The sequence below is a fragment of the Tachysurus vachellii genome, chromosome 14 (assembly GCF_030014155.1).
Source record: "Tachysurus vachellii isolate PV-2020 chromosome 14, HZAU_Pvac_v1, whole genome shotgun sequence".
Lineage (NCBI taxonomy): Eukaryota > Metazoa > Chordata > Actinopteri > Siluriformes > Bagridae > Tachysurus > Tachysurus vachellii.
Window position 1 is genome coordinate 10,962,707 of NC_083473.1, and position 14,368 is coordinate 10,977,074.

Sequence of the window (14,368 nt, forward strand, 5' to 3'; positions counted from 1 at the left end):
AACAGGTTGGAATGGTTAAGTATGAAACTCAGCAAACTTTCCTTTTCCATGTGCCAGTAAAAGTTCAAGGGCATTTTCTTCACTGTTGAGTGTCTAACGCGGCATGTTCGCACTGCTGTCACCACTTGCCATGCTAGTATCTGTCTGTTCACACAGATAGGGCTTCTGCTGTCTGTTAAAAAATGTTCACAGTCAGCACCTGTGTTAATAAAAACCATAAACTCTGGCCAAGCCTCAGGAGACCATGGGACTGTGAATGTTCCTGTATCTGTAGATGACTTTACTGTACTAAAGTATCCAGCATAATACTTTCTGAACTATTTCAAGTTTAAGGATTCTCACTTCCTGCCACTGTAAATGGTTGCACTTGGTGTACACCCCAAAAAATATACCCAAGATTCACCTTTGTACCAGTGTTTATGAGCAGTGTACCACTGGTCCCACTGGGGTTAGGTTTGTGTTGTCCAATGGTTTCTACATGGTCTCTGTGCAGCAGTTTGCACAGGCAGTGACCTTCATGCACTTGCATTGTATTACACTTTACTAGAATGTATGCGTTTTGTTTGCATTGCCTTTAATAATAATGAGAGAGAGAGAGAGAGAGAGAGAGAGAGAGTGCGAGAGAGAGAGAGCGTGCGAGAGAGAGAGAGAGACAGAGAGAGAGGGAGAGCGTGCGAGAGAGAGTGAGAGAGAGGGAGAGAGAGAGAGAGAGAGCATGCGAGAGAGAGAGAGAGCGTGCGAGAGAGAGAGAGAGAGAGAGAGACAGAGAGAGGGAGAGCGTGCGAGAGAGAGTGAGAGAGAGAGAGAGAGAGAGAGAGAGAGAGAGAGAGAGAGAGAGAGAGAGAGGGAGAGCCTGCGAGAGAGAGGAAGAGCATACGAGAGAGAGAGAGAGAGAGCGTGCGAGAGAGAGAGAGAGAGAGAGAGGGAGAGCGTGTGAGAGAGAGTGAGAGAGAGAGAGAGGGAGAGCGTGAGAGAGAGAGAGAGGGAGAGCGTGCGAGAGAGAGTGAGAGAGAGAGAGAGGGAGAGTGTGAGAGAGAGAGAGAGGGAGAGCGTGCGAGAGAGAGAGAGAGAGATAGAGAGAGAGAGAGATAGAGAGAGAGAATACACACCCAATACATTTTTTTATACAAAATCTTTATTTTGAAAGCCTTGAAATGCCCTGGTAAATGCAGCTTGAGAACAGGGTTTCTGATCGTTTCATCATATTAAAAACACGCTCAGTGTCTCTCTGAACCGAAGGCCTGGAGGTCACTTTTTATTTTTCATCAGAAATTTGGGCAGCCCTGCCATGCTAGCCTGACACGCCAATTTTAGCAATTGCGGTGTCTTTGAGATGTCATAATACTTTGCTCCTTATGTTTTTATCTCTGAGCCGTAAATCTGCCTTACGTGCTTTCCATAACCTGACATGACCTCATATGACATTCAACTATAACAACCTGAGAGGTCCTAAAATGATGACTGTATGTTGGCATTTGGTTCAATTCTAACATAGAGATATATTGATAAACAACAAAACCTTGTGATGTCATAAAGCTTGTTTGATGTTATTTGGATGGTTCGTGGGATATTTATAAGGGTGATGTTTTGTGCTACTTGAATTGTTGAAATTGCAAGTGCAGGATTCTTCTTTTAAACTACTACCAGTGAAGACACATATGTAATTACTTACTATGATAGCTGTACTCATGTTCACGTACACACTTAAATCAAAAAGAGCTTTGTCTGAGTGCATGTTGAGATGATTTTACATGACATGTCTTGGCCAGAATCTGTAGAAAATGTGTGATAAATGTATAAAAATGCATGATGATAAGGCTTTTAAAATCATGGCAAATCCCGGAGGGATTGTCTATAGCCATCAAATACAACCCTCTACAGTGCTAGGAGTGTTTACTAGAAGAAACTAACATTCTCTATAAAGCATAAAATTAGCTGAGACAATTTTTTAGGTGTAAGCTGTTAGGCGTAAGAGGCAAGGATGGAGAAATCCATCACAAAAAAACACACGGTGTGTATAAAATAGACTACCGTAGCGACGCCCCATTGCATAGTGCATGCATGTAGAGTCCTGCTTTACCGATCCATAGTAATAATAATGATGAATGCACTTCATCTATTACACATTTACTATATTAAAATTTTTACTGTCCACTCTACATGTCATGCATTAAAACAGTATGCTCTCATTGAAAACGTACATTTATTAGTGTTTAAAGGCCTCCGTTGTTGCCCTCCTGCAGTCTCTAACAGTTATTCTGCTAAGAGAAGAAAACTCCCTGCTAGCTGCCGTAAATCCAAGCACTTCAGTCAAAGATTTTACACAGAACCTTTTTTAAACCGACCTTTTTCAGGCTAATGATCACGACACAGTGATAATAACTGAGGTGATTGTAGAAAGCAAATTATCTCGCTGTTCTCCCTGTCAAATAACCAATTTGGATTAGTGTCAGTCTCTCGCACTGGCCCGACCTTGGCTTCGAGCGGCAGTGTGATCTTTCCAGGGTTATTCCACTACTCCGAACAAGTTCCACGTTTTTCTCTTGTTAGCCCATGCATTTTTTAACATTATTGCTAATTATTAGAAAGCTAAACTCTGTGACCTGTGAGAGACAAATAGAGCACACAGAGGGGTGCTAAAGTATCCTTCCTGCATTTTAACGATTTGTCTTGCTTGATTAGCTTTCCCGATGCCCTAAACCTCCAGATCAAACCCGGTCTCCAGGTAGTACTAGGGATGAGGACTTAGCAGACCTGCGGTAATAACTTGGTAATGAAGCTGTATGGAAATTGGATGGACGTATGCACACAGATGTGTGGAGGTAATTAATGCTGGTCTATTCATAAGAGAAGGCAGCACAGGGAGCTGGCTCAGTGGCATTTGAAGCAAGTGGGTCAATACTGTAAGATGGAGTGGTGAGAAGTTCGGCAGCAGTGGGCTGGCTAACTCCATCTTAATGAGGGAGAAAAGGGAATGCACTAATTTGCAGCAGGTCTACTTGAGCAGGGAAATAAGTTATCACTCTTAAAGTTTACTCCTACAGAAAGTACCATATTGAAATGCTGGCATATTACCTTCCTAGATATTCTCTGTGGCCTTGCCCCTGTCTCTGCTTGGCCTCGACTGGCACTGCTAGGAACTCCTGGCACAGGGATGAAGATGAATTGGAGCTGCTCCATTTCACTATGCCTCTGTGAAGATGGTGGCTGTAGCAGTGCTGTTAGATCACTGATCCACAGTTTCCTCAATCACAGGACAAACGATAAAGATGCCAGGTGAACAAATTGGCTTAAGTACAGCAGGGTTGCTGTTCATGGTCCTGTTCTATCATACTGATACATTTAAAGCGCCGGATGAACAACAATTATTCAAAACTGTCCTCTGGGCTGAAATGATGCTTTGAATTAAATGGAATATTCTGCATGCTGAAGTAAACACGCTGGAACTGCCTTGACATGTTTACTAGATTTCCACTACTTACTGTAGGAAGCATTTTTCGTGATTGTTAGTTTGAAATGACTCATATGTGCCAACATTTAGATCAGCCTGGTGACTGACTGATACAAGACCCACTCAACCCACCCAATCAAAACTGCTCCTCAACTGTGTTTTCCTGAATGATTACATGTAACATGTACTGACCATTGCACACAGTGACGAAGGTAAAATGATTCATAAGTGTAAATTATTCAGCCTACATGAAATTAAACATGCAACACAAGCCCTAAAAAACTTACATCTGCTCTGAAATCCAGCTTAGCATTTTGTCTCTGCCCTTGTCAGAAGAGATTCTCATCAAGTTCCTCCTGGTAAAATAAAGCTAAAACAAATAAGAGCTAAAGCATGATTTGCTGCTGTAGGCAGATATACGGTGGGGTGATGTTACCACTCATTATTTTTCTTATTATTGAATGCCCTGGAGTACAACCTGGCAAACACAGTTTTAAGAAAAAAATTTGATATTGGACAATTTTCTTTGATAAATATAGATTGTTTTTATTAAACCTTAGAGATTGTACAAGTCACTTTGAATGAACAGTTTCTATAAAAACATGAGTTAATAGTTAAACACATGCAAATGCAATAAAAAAAGTGTTATTGTATGATGTCACTGTAAGGGTATGTTAATAGTTTGAATGAATTAGTCCTAGTCCTAATAATTGTACATTTGGTTTTATTATCATCTTCAAACTGCTTATAAAATAGCACTTGATCCATCCATCCATCCATCCATCCATCCATCCATCCATCCATCCATCGATACATCCATCCATCCATCCATCTTCTACTGCTTATCTGGGGCCGGGTCGCAGGGGCAGCAGTCTAAGCAGGGACGCTCAGACTTCCCTCTTCCCAGACACTTCCTCCAGCTCTTCCGGGGGAATACCGAGGCGTTCCCAGGCCAGCCGAGAGACATAGTCCCTCCAGCGTGTCCTACGTCTTCCCCAGGGCCTCCTCCCGGTTGGACATGCCCGGAACACCCCCCCAGGGAGGCGTCCAGGAGGCATCTGAGGTGCCCGAGCCACCTCAGCTGACTCCTCTCGATGTGGAGGAGCAGCGGCTCTACTCTGAGCTCCTCCGGAGTGACCGAGCTCCTCACCCTATCTCTAAGGGAGCACCCTGCCACCCTGCGGAGGAAACTCATTTCGGCCGCCTGTATCCGGGATCTTGTCCTTTCGGTCATAACCCAAAGCTCATGACCATAGGTGAGGGTAGGAACGTAGATCGACTGGTAAATAGAGAGCTTCACCTTGCGGCTCAGCTCTTTCTTCACCACAACAGAACGGTACTGTACTGTATATCGACCGCATCACTGCAGAAGACACACCGATCCGCCTGTCGATCTCCCGCTCCATCCTTCCCTCACTCGTGAACAAGACCTCAAGATACTTAAACTCCTCCACTTGATCCAGTAGCTCTTATTATTTTTTGCATTGTGAGAGTATGACTCTTAGACAGAAAAACCCCACAGTATTTATTTAATATAAACTTGTGTGTGTTCACATACAGTCACATACCCAATCATGACGGCAGTGAAATGGTTTTTTTTTGGTTTGGTTTTTTTCACAACTTTTTAAATAAAAAAATAAAAAAAAGATTAAATTAAGAGTAAAATAAAATGGAATGGAATGGAAAAATAAATAAACAGAATATGTAAAAAATACAGCATATGGATACAATATATTTATTGATAATATGAATATGAATATGGTGATATTCAGTCAGTGCCATCTAAATAAATAATACACTAATATCTGTCTCAAAGCTTTAATAGAGCCAGACACCTCACTAATATTTTCCACATCAGTTCCATTTTATTTTTTTTGTCATTGTTACTGTAAAACTCTTCACACATTATAAAGAGCACTTCCTGTTACCATCATCTGCAGCTGTATAACTTTTGTCTGATGCACAGACATGATACAATATTGTCTCCACTGAAAAGCAGTGAGTAGGAAACGACCTGAGCGTACAGGTGTGTGAGATGATTTGTGGAGAGATGATGTGAGGCAGGGTCAGACGAGTAAAAGAAATGTCTCTCATTCCATCATGTGATTACATGTGACAGCTGTGCATGCTGGAGCTATTCCCAAGACACTGATGGGAATCAGAGATGAATGCCCATCATGCAACAGGCACAATCTCTGACTCAGTCTTAGCATCTTAAACTCCTTAGTGTTTGAGGTTTGCAGAATTCTTTGGCTTCCATGCTGACTTGACCGGATATGTCAAAACCACTCGGCATATTTATCTGTGAGCGAAATGTCGTCATACTGCGTACACTTTAGTGCTGTCTGTACACGCCACCGGTGCTTACGTGTGCAGCTGAGTGCAGTTTGGAGACGAATCAATGTGCCACAGCAGGGTCTGTATTCTGTAAAATAAATAAATGAATTAAATAAATACACAGAAATGTCTACACAGGACATTCTGTTGTTTTTCTGTTGCAGTTTTTCTTTTACAGCATGGAAGAAGTGTTTCTGTGATTTTTTTTTTTTTTTTTTTTTATGGATAAATTGGTTAAAGGCTTTGCAGATGGGAAGCAGATTCCTGAGTGATGTTGTACATCAACAGTGCATCAACAGTGATAAGCAAAGATCCATCCCCCTTCAGCTCTTTCTACATGGTTTTTATTTAGACATGTACAATTCGTTGTCTTTGAGCTGCTTTAGCTGTTTGGGGTCACCACATTTGGCACATGTTTTACACCGGATTCTCTTCCTGAAGCAACCCTCCCATTTTATCCTGGCTTGTGACTGGCATTAGCACATGGGTTGGTTCCCTGCCTGAGGATTGAACTCGTGCCATAATAGTGACAACACAGGATCACAGGACGGGATAATATGAGCTGTACAATATCATCTGCCTTGAGAAAGTCTTCACATTAGGTGACTTTGCCCTTTTTTTGGAATGAAAATATTGAATCTGCATTTTTTTTGTATTTTTTTTTTTAAATTGTATATGCCTCCTTTAATATAGGTAATAACAGCAAATAATTTGTTTCTGGATATTCCGCAGCATTAAATCGAGCTATAAATGAATTCTAATGAAATAAAAATGACTATGTACTGTTGTTTTTTTTTTTTTTTTTAAATCAATGACAAATCACTGAGGAATGCGTCGAATAAAATGCATTATTAAAGAAAAATAAGCAACTTTGGGATGCTGCCTTCTGTATTGCTGTGCATCTATTCATTATAGAATTTATCTTAAATCTATAATGAATTCAGAAATTATGCTGATGCTTATATTTATATATTGCCCAAAAGCTCCTGGTTACATAGTTCTTCTTGACTATATACAGTTTATAGACTATATACTATATACAGAAATTATTCCATTTATAATGACTCACTCAGATGAGGATTTGTTCCCTTCTCAGTCTGGTTCCTCTCAAGGTTCCTTCCTCATATCGTCTCAGGGAGATTTTTTTCTCCATCATCATCTCTGGCTTGCTCATTAGGAATAAATAAAGGCATGTAGATTTTGGGTCATGTCAAGTAGCATTGGGAAGTGTCTCAAAATCCAAAGCAGTAAAAACTCAATTTTATATTTGTCTCTGTGAGTGTTGTATGAAGTACAACGCCAGCCTGCACCATCCAGCTCTTTTCCTCCTGCTTATAAAGCTTTGTGCAGTGGAACCCTGTTGAAGCTCTAAGCCTGGATCTTGTGTCTGTCTGAGTCTAGCCACATCTCTTAAGTGTTTTTAAAAGCGCATCACTCAGCAGCCGTCACATCACAGCCTTTCAAATGTTCACTCTCACTTGTACTGAGAAAGTCTACAAGGTTTGACTTCTTTTGAACACGACACTGTGAGGTGACAGTTAAACAGCTTGCTGTGTCATTCACTCTCCACTTTTTTTGTTGTTGTTGTTTAAGTTTGCATTGTTGAACTTCTAAGCAAAATCGAAAAAGTTTTTTTTTAGTTGTTGTTTCTCTTGGAAAACTCTTGTGTAACTTTTCATGATGATTGCTGATGTAACACTTGGTTCATGCTGAGGAGAAATTCTATTGTAAGATTCACTATGCCACTATTATCCACACGTAGAAAACAGACTGAATATCTTTATGTAGCGCTGACACATCCATTAAAATGTACTTCATGGGTTATTGTGTCTTATTCTCTTCTTTTCTACAGGTGGAACGAGAAATCGCTATTCTCAAGCTAATAGAACACCCACACGTTTTAAAGTTGCACGACGTCTACGAAAACAAGAAATATTTGTAAGTATTGCATTTTGGTGAACTCAGATTTTTTTTTTTCTGTGTTTGGATGACTCGTTATTGCTAAGCATGTAGTCACCGTGCTGAATTGTGGAAGTCACTCAAAGGACCAGATCACTCAGATGCTCTGTTTAAAGAGCCATTACTAGTGATCTAAGTACCACTAATAATAATAATAATAATAATAATAATAATAATAATAATAATAATAATAATAATGTCAGGGACAGAAGACGACAGAGGCAGATATAACGTAAAATAATCACACAGAGTTTATTGACAAGCAGAAGTGAATGGAGTGCGTGAGGGTGAAAAAGTCCAGGTGAAGCGGCAACACGCACGCCGGATCACAGGTTGCAAACCCACGATGTCTAGATCCTTCGGTGGACGACGAACTTGGGAAACTACTGATAGAAAAGAGAGAGTCAGGTTAGTAGACACAGCATGTAGTAGTAGCTAGCGTTTACAAGACCGGACAAAGTGTGTGTTAGAGAGCGTCTTTTATGTGGTGAGGTAATGAGGGGTGCCAGGTGACGGTGATTACAACTCAGGTGATGAGGATCTTGTTTGGTGTGTGAGGGGAGAACCTTTCAAATCCATGACAAATAATAATAATAATAATCATAATAAAAATAATAATGAATACATGAATCGGTGTGTGTTCCTTTACAGCCGTCTGAAAATGTATCTACAGGTGGCTTTTTATATAAACACCATTATAACACACATAACATCCAACACCTGGTTAAAAACTTCAGCCTTAAATATTTGCACACAAGTGACTGTTTTTTTTATTTTTTTTTTATTAGTTTTTTTATAAATTGCCCGAACCAGATAAATAGAAAAGACCCTCATTTCTTGGTTTATCTCTTAAAAACGATGTCCTGAAGCTAACCTTGTGGATCTGAGACATAGGGTATAAGGCAAGCAGAGCAAACAATGTGTGTTTAAATTGTGATAATGCTCACGCTGGCCTGAGAATCAAGGCAGACATGTTTTTGTTTGATTTCATTTGCCTTCCCAAATCATGCTGTGAATGTTAAAAAGGATTTTGCTTCAAATCATGTCTCTGATAGTTTGTACAGATATGACAGGTAATTGCACAAACAAATCTCTTTTAAAATGATATGGAACAATCAGATAACATGATGTTGTGCCAGAAATCTTTTCAGAAATAACACAGAGTCCCAGTCAGCATGTGAATGTATGTGTGTGAGTGTGTGTGCAAGTGTATACGCGTGCATGCGTGTGTGTACGAGTCTGTGTCTACATGTGTGCCTGCGTGTGTTTGTACATGTCTGTGTCTGCATGTGTGTGTATACATGTGTGCGTTTGTGCCCGTGTGTCAGAGTGGATGTGCAGTATATGTGTCTGTGTGTGTTTGATTGTGCATGTGCATGTGTGTGCATGCATGTGAGAGTATGTGCATGTGTGTGCGCATGTGTGTGCACATGTGTGTATACATGTGTGTGTGTGTGTGTGTGTGTGTGCGTGTGCGTGTGTGTGTGTGTGTGTAAAAGCCTTGAGGCACTGGCTGAAATGGCAAGGGATTATTGTACTTCTCTATTCAAACAATGCAAGCAATTAACCGAAGCATTTCCTCGGTGTATTCTCTTTATTTAATGTCACTTTAAGCTCTTGATGCTGTGTGCTGTGTGTGCTCTCTAAGTCACAGTGCATTCCCCTGTTAACCTCTAATGGCTTCAAGGAGTCATTAAACCCACCAAAGGAAACCAGTTGAGACAATATTGTATTAGAGTGACAGAAAGCCGAGGACGACCCACTGGCACAACCTATAAAACCGCTCAAGACATTTATGGTTGCGGTGCGAGTTACAGATCAGCAGGAATTTCTGGGTAGAGAGACAAAAGGCCAGATGATACTGATGAGATCACAGAGTGACTTTAAACTCTGAAGATTCAATTTGCCAGTGCAGGTACTGTAGGAGGAAATCAGTCCAGCTGGTGATGTACAGAACCTCTCTCTATGGCCACACACTCGTCTTTCCTTCCAATGAGAGACGTTCACTTCATCCACTACCTTCTTCTTTGTCTCTGAAGCTGTATTTACACTGTATGATTTGGTTTGTCTGTGTGTGTGTGTGTGTGTGTGTGTGTGTGTGTGTGTGTGTGTGTGTGTGTGATTTAACCCTTGTATGATGTTCGTATATTTGTTACTCAGCCAGTGTTCGTGGGTCTGGTCGGACCTGCTGCATTTTTGGGTTTTTAATTCAACACAATCAAAAATGTTATGTTAAAATACTCTACAGATGTTTACTTCATCCCAATTACAAGCAATATAAACAGCATATATGGTTAATATTTGCCCTTTACCTTTACTACATCACATTTTATAATTAAATTGCTACTTGTTTTTTGTTTGTTTTTTTAATAAAATGTAATAAAAAAAAGAAAATGAAATTTAATCAAGTTATGTGTGGGAAAAAATCAACAAATTTACAAGGAAGCAAAGTTTTTCAAAATTATTGATGTTTATGAATATGGGTCCCAAACATACACACAATCCCGAACATCATACAAGGGTTAACGGACAAAAATGACAAAAATTAAAATAATTCCTTGTCTGGTAAGAGCCTGATGCTCTTAGGTTGCACATGTGACATGCTCACACATGACAGATTTAATGCCACTGTGATCAAAGACAACCGACAACTAAGTTCTGGAAGTTCTAGGGATGGCACAGTTAAAGCTGATAATCAGGGTCAGTATTGACATGATAGCAGTTGTTCAACCCCTGTTCGGGGTTGAAACAGCAATGTCATCGGCACAGAAGCGCTGGATCCTGCCACTGGCATTAAATCAGCAAATCAGCTAATAATATATCATACAGCAGAGAGCAATGTGAACCAATTTTAATCGTTCCTGTAATTAAAGGAAAAGACTGGAATTGGATTCGGATAAAAGTTTTTTTTTTTTTAATGGAGTATTATGTACATTTAAAGACACTTACGTCATTTTTGTATGAAAGCTGCAGTTTTGATTTTAGCATGTTGTATGTGTAAAGATAAATAGTGGTGGATTATGGTTTTCGGCTGTTTGTCAAGGTTCTGCGCTGTACAGTAATAATCTTTAAATACTGCTGAAATATTTTGTTTTTATATTTTACAGCTCTGTACGTTGTTATTATACGACTGTCTTCGGTCTGCAGAGAGACATATTTTATTTCAGGGAAGGACAATTAAGGGAAGACCCTTCATATTTTCCGATTGGGATTGTTTTTCCCTCAGCGTATTATCTGTTAATAACCTGACTGAGTGGAATGAAAATAATTCATATCCAATGAGCTCCAAAGGTTTGAGAGCTCGAGTGAAAATGCTCCTATTTTGCATTCTTTTCTCATTTGATCCAATTTTCATTACGAATTGTATAATTGATAACGACTTGATAACGTGCAAAGTAGAATCTTTCAAAATATTAACATGAATTTCAAAGTATTTCTTAGTATTTGGTTCACGCTCCGTTTTCGCTTTAATAACAGCGTAAACTCGAGCTGGCATGAACTCTACACGTTTGAGCAAAACCTTATGATCCATTTTAGATCAAACCGTCAGAGTGTCGTCTGATCGCACGCTTCCACAGAAGAGATTAGGACTGAGGAAAAAGAGTAAATTTGATCTGATCCTGTAACGAATTCAGAAGCCATTATAATGTGTGGCCGATGCTATGATGCTCATGAGACGGTTATGAATACAGTAGGGACAACAGTGAAATGTTAAAGTCACATTGAAATATAACTGGTTTACACGACTCTGCAGCTTGATCATTCACAGCTTTTTTTTGTTATAGAATTTGTTCAGTGGGACAAGTAATAATCTTAAAATACAGCTGAAAAGCATCTTAACACACTCTAACACACAGCAGTAAAACAGAAAGCTGTCTATCTTGTCTGTTTTTCAGAAAATCCACTGACATACTGTCAGATCTGAAAAACTTCACTTCTTCTCACCTTTACTAGAAGCAGCCCAAATCCACTGAATCTTTCATCCCAATGCCTCCCACTGCTAATTCCCACTCCTCCCTTCTCACTGCTGATTTCATTTCTTCCATTTATCTTGTAGTTATGAGGCTCCTAGAGAGGACATTATCTGATCTGAAAGACGTGGCACTTGTGCGTCCCTGCAGAAATGAATGAGTCTTCTTGTAGTTTTGTTTCTCGGGTCTGTACAAAGACGTGAGAGCTTTGGCGCTGTAGGAACTGTTCTGCTCCCTGTCTGCTTGCTTCAGTCAGTATCAGAGGTGTTCGCTTCCTGTCCTCAACAGGTGGCTGATAAAATGTCTTTCACTCTGTCTGTCTGTCTGTCTGTCTGTCTGTGTGATTGTCTGTATGATTGTATGTGTATCTGTCTGTGTGATTGTCTGCATGATTGTATGTGTAACTGTCTGTGTGATTGTGTGTAACTGTCTGTGTGATTGTCTGCATGATTGTATGTGTAACTGTCTGTGTGTTTGTGTGTAACTGTCTGTGTGATTGTCTGCATGATTGTATGTGTAACTGTCTGTGTGTTTGTGTGTATCTGTCTGTGTGATTGTCTGTATGATTGTATGTGTAACTGTCTGTGTGTTTGTGTGTATCTGTCTGTGTGATTGTCTGTATGATTGTATGTGTAACTGTCTGTGTGTTTGTGTGTATCTGTCTGTGTGATTGTCTGTATGATTGTATGTGTAACTGTCTGTGTGTTTGTGTGTATCTGTCTGTGTGATTGTCTGTATGATTGTATGTGTAACTGTCTGTGTGTTTGTGTGTATCTGTCTGTGTGATTGTCTGCATGATTGTATGTGTAACTGTCTGTGTGTTTGTTTGTATCTGTCTGTGTGATTGTCTGTATGATTGTATGTGTAACTGTCTGTGTGTTTGTGTGTATCTGTCTGTGTGATTGTCTGTATGATTGTATGTGTAACTGTCTGTGTGATTGTGTGTATCTGTCTGTGTGATTGTCTGTATGATTGTATGTGTAACTGTCTGTGTGTTTGTGTGTATCTGTCTGTGTGATTGTCTGCATGATTGTGTGTGTAACTGTCTGTGTGTTTGTGTGTATCTGTCTGTGTGATTGTCTGTATGATTGTATGTGTAACTGTCTGTGTGTTTGTGTGTATCTGTCTGTGTGATTGTCTGTATGATTGTATGTGTAACTGTCTGTGTGTTTGTGTGTATCTGTCTGTGTGATTGTCTGTATGATTGTATGTGTAACTGTCTGTGTGTTTGTGTGTAACTGTCTGTGTGTTTGTGTGTAACTGTCCGTGTGTTTGTGTGTAACTGTCTGTGTGTTTGTGTGTATCTGTCTGTGTGATTGTCTGTATGATTGTGTGTGTAACTGTCTGTGTGTTTGTGTGTAACTGTCTGTGTGTTTGTGTGTAACTGTCTGTGTGTTTGTGTGTATCTGTCTGTGTGATTGTCTGTATGATTGTGTGTGTAACTGTCTGTGTGTTTGTGTGTATCTGTCTGTGTGATTGTCTGTATGATTGTATGTGTAACTGTCTGTGTGTTTGTGTGTATCTGTCTGTGTGATTGTCTGCATGATTGTGTGTGTAACTGTGTGTTTGTGTGTATCTGTCTGTGTGATTGTCTGTATGATTGTATGTGTAACTGTCTGTGTGTTTGTGTGTATCTGTCTGTGTGATTGTGTGTATCTGTCTGTGTGATTGTCTGTAAGATTGTATGTGTAACTGTCTGTGTGTTTGTGTGTATCTGTCTGTGTGATTGTCTGTATGATTGTATGTGTAACTGTCTGTGTGTTTGTGTGTATCTGTCTGTGTGTTTGTGTGTATCTGTCTGTGTGATTGTCTGTATGATTGTATGTGTAACTGTCTGTGTGTTTGTGTGTATCTGTCTGTGTGTTTGTGTGTATCTGTCTGTGTGATTGTCTGTATGATTGTATGTGTAACTGTCTGTGTGTTTGTGTGTAACTGTCTGTGTGTTTGTGTGTATCTGTCTGTGTGATTGTCTGTAAGATTGTATGTGTAACTGTCTGTGTGTTTGTGTGTATCTGTCTGTGTGTTTGTGTGTATCTGTCTGTGTGATTGTCTGTATGATTGTATGTGTAACTGTCTGTGTGTTTGTGTGTATCTGTCTGTGTGTTTGTGTGTATCTGTCTGTGTGATTGTCTGTATGATTGTATGTGTAACTGTCTGTGTGTTTGTGTGTATCTGTCTGTGTGTTTGTGTGTATCTGTCTGTGTGATTGTCTGTATGATTGTATGTGTAACTGTCTGTGTGTTTGTGTGTATCTGTCTGTGTGTTTGTGTGTATCTGTCTGTGTGATTGTCTGTATGATTGTATGTGTAACTGTCTGTGTGTTTGTGTGTATCTGTCTGTGTGTTTGTGTGTATCTGTCTGTGTGATTGTCTGTATGATTGTATGTGTAACTGTCTGTGTGTTTGTGTGTATCTGTCTGTGTGTTTGTGTGTATCTGTCTGTGTGATTGTCTGTATGATTGTATGTGTAACTGTCTGTGTGTTTGTGTGTATCTGTCTGTGTGTTTGTGTGTATCTGTCTGTGTGATTGTCTGTATGATTGTATGTGTAACTGTCTGTGTGTTTGTGTGTATCTGTCTGTGTGTTTGTGTGTATCTGTCTGTGTGATTGTCTGTATGATTGTATGTGTAACTGTCTGTGTGTTTGTGTGT

The 14,368-nt window shown here is 39.8% G+C and overlaps 2 protein-coding genes across 4 annotated transcripts in view; both read left to right on the forward strand.

Moving 5' to 3' along the window:
• Positions 1–14,368, forward strand: part of thg1l (tRNA-histidine guanylyltransferase 1-like) — a 427,208-nt gene that overhangs the window by 315,011 nt on the left and 97,829 nt on the right. The window lies entirely within an intron of this gene.
• Positions 1–14,368, forward strand: part of brsk2a (BR serine/threonine kinase 2a) — a 197,544-nt gene that overhangs the window by 128,971 nt on the left and 54,205 nt on the right. For all 3 annotated transcript variants that reach the window (XM_060886621.1, XM_060886623.1, XM_060886622.1), the window contains exon 3: positions 7,641–7,726. In XM_060886621.1, the coding sequence (XP_060742604.1) occupies positions 7,641–7,726 (86 nt within the window). The remainder of the gene's footprint in view (positions 1–7,640; positions 7,727–14,368) is intronic.